Raw genomic sequence first — 21,980 nt, forward strand, 5'->3', positions numbered from 1 at the left:
TGCGTTCGCTCGTCACGTCCAAGACCCGGATTCGATTCCCAACATGGGTACAATGTGTGAGGCCGATATCTGGTGTCCCTTGCTGTAATATTGCAGGAATATTACTAAAAGCAGCGTAAAATCTAACTCTCTCTCTCTCTTTAGGGAGTAGTAGTTCATTGATGAGGGGCGGTAAGATTTGGTTAGCACTTACTCCTACCATAACGACCATCCCTATCCGGAAAAATGCCCAACGTCTACATAATTTTAATAATACAAGTATATCTTATAGCCTGATTGTTCGGTAAGAGGCGACTAACGTTATCGGGTGGTCAGGCTCGCTCACTTGATTTACACATTCCATCGTACCCCAATAGCGTAGATCGATGCTCTCGATGTTGATCACTGGATTGTCAAATCCAGACCCGATTAACAGACCACCGCCATATAGCTGGAATATTGCTGAGCTCGGCGTTAAACAGCAAACAGACAAAACCTTCTTATTGCAACACATCGCAGTCATTAATTCGTTGTACAGTTTCAAATACTGTACTGCATCTATTTCAAGTAACTAATATAAGTTCGGTTCGAACACCTTGAGCGAACACATATACCTTTTACGCACGCTGACACTAGTTGAACCGGATTCGATTTAGCCGAACACGTGGAGTTGTTGTTGAATCTATTTATAGCAACTGATTCAGTCCAGCCAATCAAATCGCTTGGCTAAATATAACTAATGACGAGTAGTATATATTTGCGCCACAGACAACTCGGGTGAAAAGATATCGTCGATCTGTCAAACAAGAAGGAACGTTTGTGTTGGAGGAAAGATATTCACAGAAACAAGGTATGCTGCATTTACAATTATACGTCTGTCAGATAATAATTATTATACTGTCATAAGCTCGCAGTTGCTGACGCGACACTTTAGATTGTGTTTACCTGGCAAAATGCTATATTTAGAACTTATTTACATCTATTCTCTATGGGCCGGCATATTAATCAGTAAGCATGGCTTGGAGTGGGGCAATGCGGGTTTATACTCTAATTCTGTAAATTACTCTAGGAAATAATCACATGTCTTTTGACATTAAATGTATATCGATCTACGTTTAATTGTTTTCGCATTATCTTGTTCAGTTTTTGAAGTTACCTTCTATATATTTGATGAAATAAAAAACCAACACTGTCCGGACTTGTCACCACGCGTGGGTCATGTCTTGACTGTATATAGGACCGGATCGCGGCTCTCGGCTAGTGGTGACATATGCATAAAATATTTGTCGTTACGGTAACTACGTTACACACCACCAAATGTTTTCCCATAGACTTCTATAGTAGCCTTATATTTTTTTAAAAATAATCCAGGCTATCAACAGCCATTCCATGTGCACATGGGTACACTCTGGCCTTTAAACTACCATAAAAACACACTATATGGCCAACTTGTCCGGCTTGTTTTGCGAGCACAGGAAGCGGAACACATCAACCCCAGATCCGCGCCAAATGTCACCTACTGGAAAATATCTGTACACACAATAAGCATAAGTCATGGTGATGAAAATCACAGCACTGAATACTTAAAATTGTGGTCAGTTTTAATTGCTGGTTGTATATGCTTTTAAAAAACATTAACATCTTACACTATTTCATCCAATCACAGCTGTCACATGTCTCTATCTCTTCATTTGTTTACATACGCTTCTTGCTCAGTGAGCAAGCGATTCTCATTTAGTGTAGTATAACCACTAGGCTCCAATCAACATGGCCTGCTTCCACTCCACGAAAAACTTCCGGGTTGTTGTGAAATCGACATGAATGTTTACGGTAGATACTATATATAGGATCTTGGCGCAAGATATAATATTATGTTAAATCTTCATGGAGTAAACAACGTTGATAAACGAACGAAGATATGTATGAATCATATACCTTTGCCGATCAATTTATGTTGCTGGTCGTGTTATGGACTACACTGGTGAAACTATTGAGCCCGGGTTCTACTATAGTACTGTGCTGTACTGTATAGTACTGTGTGTGTCAGTTGAAATCCATTTATGTTGTTGGTCGTGTTATGGGCTGTTGACTACAGTGGTGAAACTAATGAGCCCAAGGACAGTTGGGTCTAGTATAGTACTGTGTGTGTCAATTGAATAGAGAGGCATTCCGATATGGGCGTGACGCATACCATAGCGTTAATTTGTATATCCTTACTGTGTATTACACCCTGTTTAAGATGGCAGGGTGGAGAGTATCTTTGTGAACAGATTGCGGGTAGGATGACCTACATGGTCATATATACATTCATAAAACAGTAGGGAAACTGGGAGTTAACAGGAGGCATATAGGTGGAGATGGATAAGATGGGTAGTGGGTAGAGGGTAGGATGGATTGTCAGTGGAAGAGGCTAAGATGGATAGTTGGTGGAGTAGGCATAGATGGGTAGTTGATGGAGGTAGCTAAGATGGTTAGTTGGTGGAAGAGGCTTAGATGGGTAGTTGGCGGAGGAGGCTAAGGTGGGTAGCTGGCGGAGCAGGTTAAGGTGAATAGTTGGTGGATGAGGCTTAGGTGGATAGTTGGTGGTTGTGGCTAAGGTGGAGAGTTGGTAGATGAGGCTAAGGTGGATAGTTGGTGGAATAGGCTAAGATAGATAGTTAGTGGAATAGGCTAAGATGGGTAGTTTTTGGAGGAGGCTGAGATGGGTGGTTGGTTGTGGAGGCAAGGAGGAGGCTAAGATGGATAGGTGGTTGAAGAGGCTTAGATTGATAGTTGGTGGAGTAGCCATAGATGGGTAGTTGGTGGAGGTGGCTAAGATGGTTGGTTGGTGGAAGAGGCTAAGATAGATAGTTGGTGGAGGAGGCTAAGGTGGATAGTTTGTGGAAGAGGCTAAGATGGGTGGTTGGTGGAGGAGGCTATCAGGAGGATAGTTGGTGGAAGAGGCTAAGATGGATAGTTGGTGGAGGAGGCTAAGATGGATAGTTGGTGGAAGAGGCTTAGATGGGTAGTTGGTGGAGGAGGCTTAGATGGGTAGTTGGTTGGGGAGGGTAAGGTGGATAGTTGGTGGATGAGGCGAAGTTGGATAGTTTGTGGAGGTGGATAGTTGGTGGAATAGGCTAAGGTGGATAGTTTGTGGAAGAGGCTTAGATGGGTAGTTGGTGAAGAAGGCTAAGGTGGATAGTTGGTGAAGGAGGCTAAGGTGGATAGTTGGTGAAGGAGGCTAAGGTGGATAGTTGGTGCATGAGGCTAAGGTGGATAGTTTGTGGAGGTGGCTAAGGTGAATACTTGGTGGAAGAGGCTAAGGTGAATAGTTGGTGGATGAGGCTTAGGTGGATAGTTGTTGGAGGAGGCTAAGGTGGTTAGTTGGTGGAGGAGGCTAAGGTGGATACTTGGTGGAAGAGGGTTAGGTGGATAGTTGGTGGAGGAGGCTTAGATGGATAGTTGGTGGAGCAGGCTAAGGTGAATAGTTGGTGGATGAGGCTAAGGTGGCTAGTTGATGGAGGAGGCTTAGATGGGTAGTTGGTGGAGGAGGCTAAGGTGGGTAGTTGGTGAAGGAGGCTAAGGTGAATAGTTGGTGGATGAGGCTAAGGTGGATAGTTGGTGGAGGAGGCTTAGATGGGTAGTTGGTGGAAGAGGTTAAGATGGATAGTTGGTGGAAGAGGTTAAGATGGATAGTTGGTGGAAGTTTTCTCTTTTGTTTAGGATATTGGGTATTATTTGTTCTGGAATTTAAGGCAGAGACTGGGGTTAAGTAAGCCTTTGAAACAATATATATTAGTGTGTAATAAATATTCATCTGTAGAAATTTTATATTGCTTCATTAAATATTTACAGATGGATTTCGGCAGCAATTTTGTGTATCTTGGAGAAGATGAAGAAGAAGTAATCAACTCAAATTCATCTTCAGAGGAAGAGGAAACAGAAGGAGATGCGAAGGTGAGACATCTGGGACGGATTACAAATAAATACAGAATAAAAAACTACATTTGCATCAGTTAATGTACATATGTGATAGATCCTATCTAAATGACATATCAATTAATGCCCACAAATGATACTGTCACACTGAACAAATATGAGCTTTAGTTGATTGTTTCATAATATTAAGGCCGCCTTTTTTCCAATTTTTTAGATTTAGATTCAAAATCAACAGAAACAAACTGAATTTGGTTTTCTGTCAAAATGATAAGTACGCTTAAAAAAAGCATGTGAAAGTATCATGTTGGTCTGAGCTTTAATGATGCATTTTCGACTTGTATAAGATTTACAAAAATAACTATTTGACTTGTTTTTTCTGCCACAAAAGCGTTACAAATTTTGATTGGTTTAGGAATGTATGCTGGACATTCTGGACACAGCTGGACAGGAGGAGTATTCCGCAATGAGAAATGTTTACACACGGTCAGCTCAAGGCTTCATCATTGTGTATGACATCACAAACAGGGAGTCCTTCGATGAGGCAACGGCCATGTTTACGTTCCTGGAAACATGCAAGCAGGGAGAAAAGTTTTACGCTGTAAGTATATATATATTTTTAAATAAATAATAAATGTGTTTAACTACTGGGAGCCACGTTATAGTAATGTCATGATACTGCTGAAGTATTGGTAAAAGTGTAAAAATACTAAACACAGTATTACTTAGACACACTTTCACTTTGTAAACAGGGGCAAGTGGTCTATATTTTGTTTCTACTGATTGTTTACATTACACAGGTCCTTTGTGGCAACAAATCTGACCTGGATGCCCAGCGAGTTGTTTCCACAGCAGAAGGTACCGACCTGGCCAGCCAGAAGCATATACCCTTCAGGGAGACGTCAGCCAAAACAGGGGACAACGTCAAGGAAGCTATTGATGATCTTCTCAGGACAATCCCTCGCCACGGAATTGAATATAAGGTACAGCATGGCTATTTATGTACAAAAGAGAAGTCTTATCTGATCTGATCATGTCACTGAAAATCCTTAGTAATTGGGTGAAACAGATACCTCGTGATAAAATAAGGATTAACATAAAGATGATAACTTTTATCCCTTTTCTGGAAATGTCAAAGTTTAAAGTTTTTGAAAGCTGAAAAAATAAAAATGATCTGACAACCATCCCTTATAATTTCAACTTATAATATGATCAGATACAATATATATAGCTTACACCATGAAAAGGAGCAGATGTTTTTAAGTGCACTAGAAGATCGAAACATTTGGAAATTTGTGACTGAAGATTATTTTTTAAATATATGTTTCAACTGTTTTATTCTACATTCGTTACAAAAATTCAGCTTTGATTAAAAACTTGCTCATGTTCAGAAATTAAGTTTTTGGCCTCAAATTTGATGTTGGTGATGAAAATATATTTCATTTTTCACATTAATACTGCAATTAAAGATAATCAGACGCTACAGGAGATTTTACTCACCTTTTTAGGATGGATGTTGTTACTGTGGGAATATATTCCTGATTGGTTGTGCTGGTATGACCGACATATTCCATAGCATGGCAAAAGTTATTGGATATAAAACTTAAAAGTAGTTGTTATAGTAGAAAGGAATATCTCAAGAAGATAGTGTTCAACATTTAGTAACGATTTATGTGAAGAATAATGGTTGCAGTTAGACGTTACAAGAAGCGAGGTATGCCAATTTGAGAGAGGCAGTCATAAAATCTTCGTTTCAACTGAAAAGAAACTTTTTGGTATCGCTTATCGTTTGACTCTTCCATACAAAACCAAAACCATTCAGAAACAATATCATTCTGATATATGATGCCCATATTGTCATTATGGGACTTAAGCATACAGTGAAGGTAAAATGTGAGTCCATATGTAACTGGTTATTTTTTGTATATATTCCAAATTTGAGCCATGCTTGACTGCTGTTTTCTGATTGGCTGACAACAGAATGATAAGGGCTTATATAATATTATTGCAAGAAACGATGTAAAATATTTTGTACTGTTGCTCGCTTTGTCCTTGGTTGAACCTGTGAAGATCCAGGTTAGAATTCATCTTCAGTAACCCATGCGTGTCGTAGAAGGTGACTGACGGGATCGGATGGTCAGGCTTGCTGGCTTGACGCATGTCATCATATCCCAACTGCGTAGGTTGATGCTCATGCTGTTGATCACCGGACTGTCAGGCCCAGACTCGATTATTTACAGATCGCCGCTATAGAGCTGAAATATTGCTGAGTGCAGTGTAAATCTAAACTCACTCACTTGCTCAATTGTTTTTTGGTTGAGGTTGGAGATGAGAAGTGCATAAGCTTATACAGGTGGTGTAAGAGGGTAAGTCCCTTCAATGTGATTCCACTTTAACATTGCAGCTGGCAACGCTTGGTTCGGGTGGGGCGGGCAAGTCGTCGGTCACCTTGCGTCTCGTGCAAGACACGTTTGTTGAGAACTATGACCCCACCATTGAAGATTCCTACAGGAAGATGATCAGTGTGACAGGCCTTCCTAAGATGGAGGCAAGAAAAAAGAAAAAGAGGTTTTCATCGTCTGCTCAATCCCAGGCATTTGGTGGACTACAACAGAGTGCTGCCTCATTTGGTGGTACGCTAATTACCTCCCTTGTTTCTGAACGTATAATGCTTGTGTTGACAGGCTTTGAATGAAAACTGAGAATGAGACGTTTCTGAACGTATAATACTTGTGTTGACGAATAAAGTTTGGATAACAATATCATTGGAATTGTCAAAATGGCAGCATGATGGCTATATCAGTCACATTGAAAGGAAGCTCATACCATCAAAACAGTATATTGTTAAAATTACTCGTTTCTCATTCAATGCCTGTCATTGTTGTAGTCCATGTTGTAAATTGTTAAATAATATTTTTACAGCCTGTGCTATAAATTGTAAAAAATAATATTATATATATATTAATGTGTGCTAAAATATGTATATTTAAAACTGACTGTGACTGAGTGTTGACTGACTGACTGACTGACTGACTGACTGACTGACTGACTGACTCACTCACTCACTCACTCACTCACTCACTCACTCACTCACTCACTCACTCACTCACTCACTCACTCACTCACTCACTCACAGGGATAAACATAGAGGTCCATCTGAACTTATTTCCCCTCAGCCAAGAAGAAAGGCGGTGTCATGTCTAGTCTGAAGAGAGTGTTCAGTGGAAGAAGGCAGGCCCAGGCAACGCCCAATGCAGCTTCACGTCCACCTCCACCGCCACCTCCAGCGCCATCGAGTAGGACACCCATGAAGACAAAGAAGATTGATGGTAACATCGTGCACATCCCCCTTGGTTCACTGGCAGATGACCCACAGCTTGTGACGGGGGATCCAGTTCGGTGCAGCAAGTGTGATGCTGTTTTGTGTCAGACGTCAGTCCTCGTAGACGATGGAGATACACGTCTGTGGACATGGTCAGTATGGAGCAGCTTCTTCATTGACACATTTTTCAACAGTTGTCAACATTAATAAGGGACCATTCATAAGTTATGGGGGTGAAGATGATTATTATGGAGAAGCATGTGCAATGTGAATCTCCCCCCAGATTTATGTACAAAGTAAGTGACACCCCCAACCCCTACCCCCAACCCCAGCCATAACTTATGAACAGTCCCTAACAGAGCAATATGTGATGTTATTCTACTTGTTAATGAAGCACTGGGAGTATTGGTTTGAGAGTTAATAGATTATTATCAGTAAGGTTATTTTCCCCAGTCTGGTTGTTTTTAAGGGTCTGATTTACATTGAATATTTTTTCTGACGGAATAATATGCCATGTTTCTACAACATAATTTTCATTTAGAATTACATTAGATATGAGATCACATGGTATTGTGTTCTACCTTTCAGTGAGTACTGCGGTAAAGAGAACAAAAAACTAGAAGTTACAGCAGAGGAGATACCGAAAGAGTTGATGTTTGACTACATGTTGAGTCCAGCAACTGAGAAAGAAGAGGAGGAGAAGGAGGGCAAGGAGGAGGTTGTCCAGAAGGTCACGCCAGGAATTATTGTGTACTGCATGGATATCAGCGGCTCAATGGACTCCAAAGCAGATGTCCCAGAACTACAAGGTGAGAGTTTCATCAGGCCTTGTCCATCAGAGATTGCAGCTGGTGTTAGATCAGGCCTTGTCCATCAGAGCTTGCAGATGGAGATACAGAAGGCCTTGTCCATCAGAGCTTGCAGATGGAGGTACAGAAGGCCTTGTCCATCAGATTGCAGATGGAGATACATCAGGCCTTGTCCATCAGAGCTTGCAGATGGAGATACAGAAGGCCTTGTCCATCAGAGCTTGCAGATGGAGGTACAGAAGGCCTTGTCCATCAGAGCTTGCAGATGGAGATACAGAAGGCCTTGTCCATCAGAGCTTGCAGATGGAGGTACAGAAGGCTGTGTCCATCAGAGCTTGCAGATGGAGATACATCAGGCCTTGTCCATCAGAGCTTGCAGATGGAGATACATCAGGCCTTGTCCATCAGAGCTTGCAGATGGAGATACATATGGAGACACATCAAACCTTGTCGATCAGAGCTTGCTGATGGTGTTAGATGAGGGATTGTCCATCAGAGCTTGCAGATGGAATTACATCAGACCTTGTCCATTAGAGCTCTCTACATATTTTCCTCTGTACGTGTGTTCCTCTGTGCATGTGTTGCTCTCTACGTATGTTTATCTGTATGCATTTGTCTGTATATGTATGTACCCTTTTGGAACTGAGCAGTTACGATTGAAGATTTATATTTGTCTAAATAACTGTTTCTGGGTCTCTTTAATAGCGGCATGGAAGCAGGCTCGAAGTGGAGAGGAGCTGGAGGCAAAATCTCGGCTGGAGTGCATCAAGGAGGCCGTGATGAGGTACATTTCATGACAGTGAAACAGTAATTTCGGATTTTTGTATAGATATGGTATTTCATCATGGAAAACATAATAACTGGCAGATATTATTTATTTTGTGTCAGATAACATGTGATCTGTTTAAGTTAATGTCTTGCTATCTGTGAGTGAAAATGTCAACTTGAGGCAAATTGATTTTGAACCGAACACAAAACTTAAGACCTTATGCATTGAAAACACAAAGTAAATACTGAAACATTATTAAAACATATGTTCGCGTTAACTGAAACTTGGAAAAGATGTGTTTTGTGCTGTAGGGATTAGACGTCATACAATGACATCGTTGCCTTTGACTATCTCCCGACTAAATATTCAAAACAGCTTAATTATATTTTGTGGCCATTTTGCCAGACATTAAACAGAAATATATGCATTTTTTCAGTTTACAAGTATAAGCATTTGAAATAAAGTGACAAACATAATTTTGAAATTTTATTTCTTATCTGTTACAGACAAGTAGAGCTGTTGAAACAAGAGCAGCCTGAAAAGCAGGTCATGTTGGTCCCCTTTGACTCGGGAAATTGAGATTGTAGGCGATGGGACTGGAGGCAGCAAGACGGTCACTGGAGTTGACAGGGTTAACTTTGATGCCCTCATCAAGGAGGGACAAAAGCAAGCAAAGAAAAAGGAGATCAAACCTCTGCGACTTTCTCACGAGTGAGTGTTGGTCTAACCATTTTAGTACATGTAAGTTCTATGGATAGTCAACTTCTTTACTGCAATGAGTTTCGGTGTAAGTACACCGTTATAAAGCAAGTGATGGCTTAGATCCTACACCAAAAAGTCACACTCATTGCAATAAAGAAGATGACTATCCATAGAACTTGGTTTTCCTTCAGTCCAATGATTGTCTCCATGCGATACAATGACATAGCATGTAATATCTGTTTTCCAAGTGTTACGTTAATGGATTGTTTGATGGAGAATATGTTAAATTCAAAATGAATTGTGGATAATTTCTTGCATGATGAGATTGATGATAGAAAAGTATAAGGCTTAATTTAAGATGAAATTCATAAATTTTCTAGCAATTTGATGGAGAAGGTGGCAGATCTTCACACACGAGGATGCACAGCTCTCGGTCCAGCGCTAGCAATATGTGCTGGGTTTGTGAGTGATGTGCCTTCGTCAGAGATTGTGCTATGTACTGATGGAGCGCCAAACTCTGGAATTGGTTCCTCGACTGGCAATACCCGTGACTCATTCTATACAAAGGTAAGCTGTGAATCAGCTTTAATAATTACTGGTAGTAGACCACATTTTCCATCTCTTTAACCTCAGATTGTTTAGTGTTTGTGAAGAGTGAGTGAGTGGGTTTAGTTTTGTGCCACTTATAGCAATATTCCATGGATATCAAGACGGGGGACATCAGAAATGGGCTTCGTACATTGTACCCATGTCGGGAATTGAACCCGGATGTTCAGCGTGATGAGTGAACGCTTTAACCACTAGGCTACCCCACTGCCCCTGTTTGTGAAGATCTCATCACAACAGATCACCTCATCAGGTGAACTTTATCAGCGTTCTTGGTATGCAAAACAGATTTCAGACAAGAAGATCTGATTTCTGTATCTGGAAACTCTTAAAACTGAATATAATCAAGGAAATCCAAATTTGAAAATGTATTGCTAAGTTACTCTCTCTTGCTCTGGACAGACATGTTGAGGTATATTTGTGTTCCATGAGGTCTCTTTTGGCACTGAACTACATTCTGTGACTGATTCTAGTTACCAGTGGATCATAGAACTTTGGTTTCTGAAGTCTTTGATCAATTGGTGGAACGGAAGTTCATTCTTGAGCACGATCAAAATTTGTTTGTTAACAGGTGTACTGTATTTTCAATAATGAGCAAAGTAGTGGTATTAATTCTTCATTGATTCATTTTTCATTTCTTGAATACTTTGAAAAGTAATGTAACACTATAAAAAAAATATCCACACTCCTAATTCGGTATGTTCCTGTTTCACAATTCAGACTAAAAGTGAGGCAAGCGTGAACATAAACATAACAAGTCAGTTTAGCTCCTGCATGCTGTAGTTTCTCTTTTATACATTTTCTTTGTAATTCCAGATCGGCGGATATGCTCGTTCAAAGAACATTGTCATCAACATCATGGCAGTGGAGGGAGAGGCTGTTGGGATGCAGTATGTTAGTCCATGTGCACTGGCTTCAGGCGGCACCATCAACGTTCTCAACCCCATGGAGATTGTCAGGCAGCTGCGAGTTATCTGGCAGAACAAGGTCGTGGCTTCATCAGTTCATGTCACTTTCCTGCTGCATCCATCGCTTGTGTTTGTTGAAGAAGGATATCCAAAGGTAAGGGGGACCTGTCATGTTCTGGAGAGTGTGTTTAATCATTTGAGGACACTGTAGTTCCGTGGTATGTTCCTCTGCAAGTATGTTTCTCTGTCCGTGTGTTCCTCTGCAAGCATGTTTCTCTGTCAGTGTGTTCCTCTGCAAGAATGTTTCTCTGTCAGTGTGTTCCTCTGCAAGTATGTTCCTCTGAGCATATGTTCTCCTGTACATGTGTTCTTCTGCGAGTATGTTCCTTGGTACATATGGTCTTCAGCAAGTATGTTTCTCTGTCAGTGTGTTCCTCTGCAAGTATGTTCCTTTGAGCATATGTTCTTCTGTACATGTGTTCTTCTGCGAGTATGTTCCTTGGTACATATGGTCTTCAGCAAGTATGTTCCTCTCTACTTGAGTTCCTCTCTCTGTGTCCATGTGTCTCTCTACATGTGTTCTGTACATGTGTTCTCTGTACATGTTTCTTCTGTAATGTGTTCCTCTATACACGTATTCTCTGTACCTGTGTTCATCCATATTTGTTCTTCTGTAATGTGTTCCTCTTATACATGTGTTCTCTGTACCTTTGTTCATCCATATATTCCTCTGTACAGACGTTGGTCTGTACCTGTGTTCATCCATGCATGTGTTCCTTTGGTAATCCATGTTCTTTGTATATGTCTCTTTTCATCCATATGTACATGTGTTCTCTGTACATTTAATTCAGAACGGGGACTCCAAAGCAGAAACCTTCCCTACTCTCCCACGCTGTTTTGACAAAAGACGAACACATCGTATTCATACTTTCAAAGACCAAGTCTTTGACTCTCCCCTTTAAAAAAATTACTATTCCCAAAATTATAGTTCAAAGTTATCATTACACCCTCATCCCTCCCCTTTATCACACCCCTTAATACTAAAAAGCAAAAAAAGAATCCCCAAGTTCAACATTTTTTCCTCAGGATTTTCTAGTAGTGAGTTCATACATTTTCAGTGCTCTGATGTCCACCCGTCAAGATCTGGGTTAGAATTGGTCTTCAGCAACCCATGCTTGCTATAAGAGGCGACTAACATGATCGGGTGGTCAGACTCGCTGACTTGGTTGACACATGTATTGCGTGCATCAATGCTTATGCTGTTGTTAATCATTGGATTGTTTGGTCCAGACTAGATTTTTTACAGACCGCCATATAGCTAGAATATTGCGGCGTTAAACAACAAACCAACAACCACGATGTCCAAGGATCTCAAAAGGCACACTTTCACACATTTGTTACAATATTTTGGCCTATATTGTACATAATGGGACATATGCACTCACTTTAGCTACCTACTGATGCAATAAAAGACTTATTAACTTCGAGGCGAACAGCTTCCAAACAGAGAACTGCTTAAGGGGTCTTCTTTGACAAGGACCTCTTGACCTTCACCTTCAAAGTAGAACACTGCAGATCCTACTACTATCTTGGACCTAATGAACTGAAATTAATATCTCTTTTCTCTGGTTTAGGTTCAGATCACCTACACCCGCAAGAACGGTATGAAGTGTCTCCGTGTCATGTGCAAGAGCCACAAGTTCACCAAGGACAGGAAGGTGATGGAAGAGGTAAGGAAATCCTTTCATGAAGAACATGCGTAATCTATGGAGGAAATAGCATATAATATCAGAACAAGAGAAGTAGTTGGTTAGTTTAGTTTCTCAGTGAAGTTTCCCTCCAAAACTATTTGAGGTGGAAAACTGATAAATGTCTCAAATGAGTTAAAACTGGCATCCCAAGTTATTTTATCTGTTTTCCTTAGTGTCCCTTTGCTCTGTTTTCTCCTTAGTGTAAAATGTGAGAACAGGGATACGCTTTCATTACTATTTGAATTTGAGAACCCAACATACTGTCACTCCAGCCCAACCCAACCCAATTCAATCCAAACCCAACCAAACCCAACCCAACCCAACTTAATCCAGCCCAGCCCAACCCAACCCAACCCAATTCAATCCAGCCCAACCCAACCCAACCCAACTTAATCCAGCCCAACCCAATCCAACTTAATCCAACTCAATCCAGCCCAACCCAACCCAACCCAACCCAACCCAATCCAACCCAACCCAATTCAATCCAGCCAGCCTAACCCAACCCAACCCAACCCAGCCCAACCCAACCCAGCCCAACCCAACCAACTTCAATCCAGCCTCCAACCCAACCCAACCCAACTTAATCCAGCCATAGTCGAATCAGGTAATTAGAACACAAACAGATTGGTATGTCAGCTAGAGAGGCCCGAGGCATGCGACATGGCTTTAATGTTGTCTGTGTTTGAATACGCCTTCCTCTTGTCATACCTGGTCACATGCTTCCAGTCACTTGGTGCACGTATGTTTAAAAAGTATTTTGCTATAGAAGGATGATCACATCTTTCATGTTTGTGTTAAGCCAGAACATCAACGTGGCAGTTGTTGGATTAGCCACGATGCAGAAGACAGCTGAGATGACAAAGAACAGAGCTCCCCTAGAAGCCAGGGCACAGTTGTAAGTAACTACATTCAGTGAGTGAGTTAGTTTTACGCCGCACTCAGCTATATTCCAGCTATATGGCGGCAGTCTGTAAATAACTGAGTCTGGACCAGACAATCCAGTGATCAACAGCATGAGCATTGATCTACGCAATTGAGTGAGTGAGTGAGTATGGTTTTACGCCGCTTTCAGCAATATTCCAGCATTATCACGGCGAGGGACACCAGAAATAGGCTTCACACATTGTACCTATGTGGGGAATCGAACCCGGTCTTTGGCGTGACGAAAGCGGGCGCTTTAACCAACAGGCTACCCAACAGCCCTGATCTGCGCAATTGGGATATGATGACACGTGGTCAACCAAGCCAGTAAGCCTGACCACCCGATCCCATTAGTCCCTTCTTACAACAAGCATGGGTTACTGAAGATCAGTTCTTACCCGGTCTAAGTAGTTACAAAATATAACAACATAAAACTGTTGTGTGGTAGGTAGACATTGTGTTTTGATGGTTTCAGTAAGATGTGTGTAGTCACCTACAAGAGATTCTCTCTTCCCTCGCCACACCTCCGTAATTCCACACTCTTATGGAACCAAATTATTTTTTCACTACCCCTGCCCACCCTCCTGTGCAACAAATATCACTGGTACCTTTATTGAGGGTGCTTCACTTTTCTATCCACAATGTACAGGGTCTATATTTTTATGGAGGACAACTTCTTTGTTGCAATAGTTGCGACGTGAATCACGGTGTAGATGCCAGATTCAGACACGTGACTTGTTTGATTACTTTATGTTCGCATCTACATCAAACATCTACACCTGATTTGTGACCAGGGCCCCGCTCCTCAAAGCCATCTTAGCTTATGACTGTCGTGAAGTCTATGTTAAAAGCATGGGAGTTACTTTATCATCTTAGCGCCACGATCGCTTTGAGGAACGTGGGCCCTGAGCTCTATGCACTGGACCACAATCAGCCACATAGAATATGTTGTAAGACTAGATTTCTGCAGTTGAATTGACAGTCCCTCGCCTCCTTTATATCCTATTTTAACAACATTACATAAGAACTGTATTTTCTGGTAGATATATTGATATTAGAGGCTAGATGGTACTGTGAGCTGAATGCTGTAATGTTTGTGAAATACTATTCAAAGCAGGAATCAATCCAACTCTCACAACTCACTGTTCTGTAAATTTGATCCAGATTGGCAAACCAAGAATATGCTGAAAGAGGTGCAAAAGACTGTAGAGCAACGTGGAAGAGAGCATATGCATTCCTGAACTAATGCTTAAGAATTTGAAGATGACATTTCCTGCAATCAGGCTGAGTGGGTAAGTAATCGCTAAATGAATGATAATTTGGGGACAAGATTCTATTAATGCCTGGTCATCCAACTGGGCAGACATGGCGAAGGTGAAGGTCACCAGACTGAAACAGGGTTGTTATTTAAAAAAGGTTGGTATTTAGGCTGGTTGGTTTGTTGTTGAACACCACACTCAGCAATATCCAGCTATATGGTGGCGGTCTGTAAATAATTGAGTCTGGACCAAACAATCTGGTGATCAACAGCATGAGCATCGATCTACACAATTGGGATACAATGACATGTGTCAACCAAGTCAACGGGTTAGTCACCTTTTATGACAAGCAGGGCTGGTGATGACCAATTCTGCCTGGATCTGGGATTTAGGATAATGGTGAAATCGGATTGAAATACTTGACATAAAACATACGATCATGTTTTTGTTACTTCACTGACTTTTCCAATGATTGGAGGCTTCAGTTAATCAAGGAACTACAGCGCTGAAGTGCTGAAATGCTGGAATATTTTCTCCTGGGCAGGAATATTCAATATGGAGTCACTTTATTCTAATCCCTTTGTTTGGATTTATTCAAATGGTGTCAGTTGTTTCTGTATGAATAAAAATTACAATGACGCCATAGAAAACAACTAATATCATGAATGAAAAGGACACCAATTTCATAGCACAATATTTTAGACAGCCAATCTTCAAAAATATTGAATCGGAGAATTTGAAAAACATTGAGGCTCGCTGACTTGGTTGACACATGTCATCGGTTCCCAATTGCGCAGGTCGATGCTCATGCTGTTGATCTCTGGATTGTCTGGTCCAGACTCGATAATTTACAGACCACTGCCATATAGGTGGAATATTGCTGAGTGCGGCGTTAAACTAAACTCACTCACTCTGTCACTGCGGTCAAAGATATGGAAACTCATTACTTGTGTATTTTTCCAGCAATTTGGTGAAGCAACAGATAGTTCCCACAGAATTGCTCACCAGTCACACCAGGCCAATGTGCACCGGTTCCACGGAGCAAAGAAGAAAGTGGCAGCCGTCCAGAAGCCAAGTCAGCAATATTAAAGCTTATGAAGGGTATCGGAATTATAAGTGCTAAAGTTCATCATATGCAGTCAGATGTCCACATGTATAGAGAAACAAAACCGATAAGCTATCAATAATTTTGTAGAACTTGTAAGACTTCGATATTCACTCATAAAGTAAGCCAAAGCCATGTGTCAAAATGTCCCTCTATGTTTTTACAGATAGAGACGTTTTAATAATAGTAATAATGAGTGATTTTGTAGCGCGCCAAACTCCACGCCAGCTGGTATGCTCATGGCGCTACAAGTAAAGTTATTTGGGTGAGACATAGTACTTCTTAAATAGAAACGTTTTGAGGAGAGTTTTGAAGGAGAGCAGGCTTTTGGCTGTTTTGAGATCTTTGGGCAGAGAATCGTTTTAGTATGTATCTAGGCACTGCGCACAGAATTTGGGACTGGGATCTGAGAGTTCTGGCTGGATTATACTGGCTTACAAGTTCACACAAATAGGATGGTGCAATACCATCCTATTTGTTCAAGAGGTTTCTTTCATTGTCCAGTTTGTTCATGCCCAAAACATTTTCAACTGTCAGTACCTAGTTTTATTGGGGAGGTGTTTTTTTCTGGTCCTAATAGTGCACAGTTTTGAAAATGAATATTTCGAATATTTGAAAATGATTTATTTGGATGGGACTACTAAAGAACATATTTTTTACTGGAGACACATACAACACTTGCACTGTAGTACTCCATGCTTGTACTATAGTTGACTTCTGAGCTGGTGAGTTTTGCGGCTTAATGCTGTTTTAGTCATTCATTTAAATCTCATCACTTTGGTGAAACCCATGGTAAGGTATGGTGCTGGAAAACCTAAGGACATAATCTGTAGTAATTGGGATTCGAACCCACTATCATAGAATCCTGGTGTGCTCAAGGGAAGCAACTCCGCACAACCAATCGCAGGCCTTACATGATTGAGCTAGATGTGCCCCTTCTTACAATGTGTTCTTAGTAGTCCAGTCAAATTAGTGGAAAAAATCACTGAACCTCCAAAATATTGGTACAGAAATGGTTTTGTTTTTATATCGTTTACAATCGTCATGTAAACAATGTATAAAAAGTCCTCCCTTGGATGTTGATGCTAAATGGCTTTTTGGGGGCAAAAACTATGAAAAATGGTATTTTTCATTTATTTATTTTTAAATCTGAAAATAAGTCCAGAAAATGCTATTACATCTTGCAAAATATAAAACTGAAGCGTACAAAATAGTAAATGATTGAAATCAAACCTGAACAAAATTTATGACATGAGGTTTGAACTGTGATTTTGGACACTCCAGCACACTGGAAACAAGTAAATGAGAGTTATCTCCCATTTGTTTACAATAGATTGAAGTAGCAAAATGGAAAGGAAAGGTTGTATCTTTTATAAAACACTAACTTGATGAGGCTATAGTTAGCAAAATAGATAAAGGATTAAAAAGACAGCTAAAAGCTACAATTAACAAAGATGAGGACGAGGACTGGGGTGATTCTGCTCCCTTAATTAGCCCACAGAACTATATGGCGGTCGTGTAAGACAATGCACCTTGGTGATAAATGGGACATTCTGTATCAAGATTTAGAAGAGCCTGAAGAAACATATGCCAGAATGATAGATTAGGAAAATATGATACCATTTATATTTTCAATGCTACTAGTTTTAAAACAATTTCAAAAGGTGATTGAAGGATAAGTTTGTTCTCTTTTAACTTTAACTGGCAACTACATATTATTATGTGAGCAGAGTGAGTGAGTATGTTTTTACGCCGCTTTTAGCAATATTCCAGCAATATCACGGCCGGGGACAATATAAATGGGCTTCACACATTGTACACATGTCAGGAATCGAACCCGCGTTTTCGGCATGACGAGCGAACGCTAACCACTAAGCTACCCCACCGCCCCCTTATGTAATAAGAATTGAATGAACCCTTGCAAATATTTATAGTATAGCTGGTATTTTTTTTATCTGAATTAAAATCATTTAAAAAACTGACTGAAATCTTTATGAAAAAACTTGAAACTGATTCACATAAATTAGATATATAACACATATGTTTACTGAAAAACATCTTTTTCTTAAAATTGGAAAAATCATTAACTTAGGCTCTTTGTAGTGAGTGAGTTTATTTTTACGCCGCACTCAGCAATATTCCAGCTATGGCGGCGGTCTGTAAATTATAAAAGTCTGGACCAGACAATCCAGTGATCAACGGCATGAGCATCGATCTACGCCAATGGGATACGATGACACGTGTCAACCAAGTCAACGAGCCTGACCACCCGATCCCATTAGTCGCCCTTTTATGACAAGCATGAGTTACTGAAGATCAATTCAAACTGGATCTTCACGGGTGCTGGGCGGCTTGATCAAAGCTCTAGAAAGGTTTTGAAAGCACAACCAGCATTGTCTTTTTTACTGCTAGTAAAACCTTTAAAATAATATTGGTAAATAACTGAAATAACTAATGGACAAATACTTTTTGTATTTGAAATACTTAAATAGTACGTGGTGCATGCTTGTTTATCAGCCATCTTTAAATTTTGCTCAGGAAACGGAAAGATCTCTGACTGACACAGGGATGACAATAAATCCCATGGTATTACATGTCGTTGGGGGTAACTGTCATGAAATCATGTAAAATTCGATGTACCGGTAAGTGAAAAAGTATTGCAACCACATCTCAAATATTCAATATGTTAATTAATATCTTGTTCATTATTACAGTTAGTTACAGAAGAAGGAGCTAAGTGCAACGCTTCCGAAAATGGGTGTACACGGGGTCAGTTCATTCAGTTTGCAACAGATAATGTAGATCAATCTGAGAACATGGATTAACGCATAATGACGTTTTTGCCAATTCGGTGACTGTTTGCCAAGAATGCGGAGGTGTTGATGCGCTAAAAGGGATGGGCTAATATGTCCTGGGTTCATATATTACGGAGATGCTGAATCAAATTGCACTATGTCTAACAATTCATGTAGAATATAAAATGAATCACTAGATTGTATCATTCTCAGTATTGAGTTATGTCACCCTCGTGCCTGAATCCCAGAGTCAAAGCTGTATTTGCTCAACTTACGTGTTTGTGAGCGGTCAAGACAAAGACGTACAATGTCGGTACACATTTCAACAAGCCACATATATTAGGTTACCACAGTCAAGTAATCTACACAGATTCATATTCACGTGGAAGTCAGCTGGTTGTATTCGACAGATAATATCTCACATAGGACACTGTAATGTATTTACTGCGAGAATTTGTCACCCATATGTTGACATGGAAGTTCCATCATGCATGATCTGGTCCCCTGAACTTCAATCGGTTCCATGAGGTTACAGCAGAAAAAGATTGGTAGTACCTTGTGTACTCTTTGAAAAAATATATATAAAAAGGTAAATTTGTGTTTCAATATGAGATTTTAAAAATTGTTTACTGAAGATTTCAATTTTCAAACTTTTTACCCCCCAAATAGGACTTAACATCATATTTCAAGGGAGGACTTTTTAAAACTCATTAGTTTTAACTTAAACATGTTAAAAACACTCAAATCATTTCTGTACCAATTATTTGGAGGTTTTGTCACATTTTGACTGGACTATAGGGTCTTGTGTTGCCTACACGGGTTGTTTACAGATTGCTTTGATACATTGTGAATAGAACCTTAATGCTGGAACAATCTTATCTTAGCAGAAATAACAAACGGAGAGGTGTATCGATGCCAGTACACCTACAGTACAGAATCTTATCAGAAATAACATGGAGAGGTGTATCGGCCAGTACACCTACAGTACAGAATCTTATCAGAAATAACATGGAGAGGTGTATCGGCCAGTACACCTACAGTACAGAATCTTATCAGAAATAACATGGAGAGGTGTATCGGCCAGTACACCTACAGTACAGAATCTTATCAGAAATAACACGGAGAGGTGTATCGGCCAGTACACCTACAGTACAGAATCTTATCAGAAATAACACGGAGAGGTGTATCGGCTAGTACACCTACAGTACAGAATCTTATCAGAAATAACATGGAGAGGTGTATCGGCCAGTACACCTACAGTACAGAATCTTATCAGAAATAACATGGAGAGGTGTATCGGCCAGTACACCTACAGTACAGAATCTTAGCAGAAATAACACGGAGAGGTGTATCGGCCAGTACACCTACAGTACAGAATCTTATCAGAAATAACACGGAGAGGTGTATCGGCCAGTACACCTACAGTACAGAATCTTATCAGAAATAACATGGAGAGGTGTATCGGCTAGTACACCTACAGTACAGAATCTTATCAGAAATAACATGGAGAGGTGTATCGGCCAGTACACCTACAGTACAGAATCTTATCAGAAATAACACGGAGAGGTGTATCTGCTAACACGGAGTACACCTACCTACAGTACAGAATCTTAAATAACAGAAATAACATGGAGAGGTGTATCGGCTAGTACACCTACAGTACAGAATCTTATCAGAAATAACACGGAGAGGTGTATCGGCTAGTACACCTACAGTACAGAATCTTATCAGAAATAACATGGAGAGGTGTATCGGCCAGTACACCTACAGTACAGAATCTTAGCAGAAATAACACGGAGAGGTGTATCGACTCAGTACACCTACAGTACAGAATCTTATCAGAAATAACACGGAGAGGTGTATCGGCCAGTACACCTTATCGGCTAGTACACCTACAGTACAGAATCTTATCAGAAATAACACGGAGAGGTGTATCGGCTAGTACACCTACAGTACAGAATCTTAGCAGAAATAACACGGAGATTTGTATCTGCTAGTACACCTACAGTACAGAATCTTATCAGAAATAACACGGAGAGGTGTATCGGGCAGTACACCTACAGTACAGGATCTTATCAGAAATAACACGGAGAGGTGTATCAGTATACAGAAATAACACGGAGAGGTGTATCGACCAGATACAATGGAACATCGTGGAACACTGTGTCCTAGAATCTTCTCATGTTTCCGAAACAGAGTACAATGTGTCCAGCGTTAGTCTACTGTGCACAGTGTGTCCAACCTGTCGATCACCAATGGACTCGTCACACTAAGTAGATCCGCTTTAACACATTGTACTCTGAAGATCAACACCCGTTGATTAGAATATTAATCTTCAGTAACCCATGCTTGTCCGAAGAGGTGACTAACGGGATCGGGTGGACTTGGTTGACACATGTCATCTGTTCCCAATTACGCCGATCGATGCTCATGCTGTGGATCACTGGATTGTCTGGTCCAGATTATTTACAGCCCACAGCCATATAGCTGGAATATTGCTGAGTGCGGCGTAAAACTACACTCACTCACTCATTCTGAAGATCAACGTTGATAGGTGTTGAACACATCGTTCACAGTAGATGAACGTCTAAACACGTCTCAGTAGATCAACGTCTGAACACATGGTACTCAGCAGATCAACTTCTGAACACATCGTACTCAGATAGAACACGTCGTCTCAGAGATCAACGCCTGAACACGTTGTACTCAGCAGAACATCGCCTGAACATCTGAACATATTGTACTCAGTAGATCGTCGTCTGGACACATGGTACTCGGTAGATGAACGTCTGAACACGCTGTACTCAGTAGATTATCGTCTGAAAACGTTGTACTCAGTAGATCATCGTCTGAACACATTGTACTCAGTAGATCATCGTCTGAACACTTTGCACTCACTAGATCAACGTCTGAACACATCGTACTGAGTAGATATACGTCTGAACACGCTGTACTCAGAAGATGGACGTCTGAACACATCGTATTTAGTAGATCTACATCTGAGAACGGTGCACTCAGTAGATCATCGTCTGAACACATGGTTCTCACTAGATCAACGTCTGAACACATCATACTCAGTAGATCATCGTCTGAACCCATTGTACTCAGTATATCAACGTCCGAACACATTGTACTCAGT

At 40.5% G+C, this 21,980-nt stretch overlaps 2 protein-coding genes and 1 long non-coding RNA gene across 3 annotated transcripts in view; all 3 read left to right on the top strand.

Moving 5' to 3' along the window:
* Window positions 1-16,101, top strand: part of LOC124288056 (circularly permutated Ras protein 1-like) — a 56,155-nt gene extending 40,054 nt beyond the window's left edge. The window contains exon 12 of the mRNA XM_046724626.1: window positions 15,905-16,101. Within this exon, the coding sequence (XP_046580582.1) occupies window positions 15,905-16,030 (126 nt within the window). The 3' untranslated portion in view covers window positions 16,031-16,101. The remainder of the gene's footprint in view (window positions 1-15,904) is intronic.
* Window positions 785-9,488, top strand: LOC124288054 (circularly permutated Ras protein 1-like). The gene is made up of 9 exons (XM_046724624.1): window positions 785-829; window positions 3,814-3,915; window positions 4,310-4,495; window positions 4,695-4,877; window positions 6,299-6,527; window positions 7,071-7,368; window positions 7,805-8,025; window positions 8,731-8,809; window positions 9,301-9,488. Exons 2-9 carry the CDS (start codon window positions 3,814-3,816, stop codon window positions 9,371-9,373), a joined length of 1,371 nt encoding a protein of 456 aa, XP_046580580.1. The 5' UTR covers window positions 785-829; the 3' UTR covers window positions 9,374-9,488.
* LOC124288055 lies at window positions 12,581-13,623 on the top strand. Its single transcript, XR_006901364.1, has 2 exons — window positions 12,581-12,740; window positions 13,565-13,623. It is a non-coding gene; the product is annotated as an uncharacterized LOC124288055 (long non-coding RNA).
* Window positions 16,102-21,980: the final 5,879 nt, after the last annotated feature.

The sequence above is a fragment of the Haliotis rubra genome, unplaced genomic scaffold (assembly GCF_003918875.1).
Source record: "Haliotis rubra isolate DU_JTF1 unplaced genomic scaffold, ASM391887v1 Scf410, whole genome shotgun sequence".
In the NCBI taxonomy this organism is placed as follows: domain Eukaryota; kingdom Metazoa; phylum Mollusca; class Gastropoda; order Lepetellida; family Haliotidae; genus Haliotis; species Haliotis rubra.

Bases quoted from the DNA above. Each gene is read 5' to 3' on its own strand.
- LOC124288054 (XM_046724624.1), top strand. From the start codon at position 3,814: ATGGATTTCGGCAGCAATTTTGTGTATCTTGGAGAAGATGAAGAAGAA. The intron at 4,878-6,298 runs GTACAGCATGGC...TTAACATTGCAG, and splicing joins GCCACGGAATTGAATATAAG to CTGGCAACGCTTGGTTCGGG. The intron at 6,528-7,070 runs GTACGCTAATTA...ATTTCCCCTCAG, and splicing joins GAGTGCTGCCTCATTTGGTG to CCAAGAAGAAAGGCGGTGTC.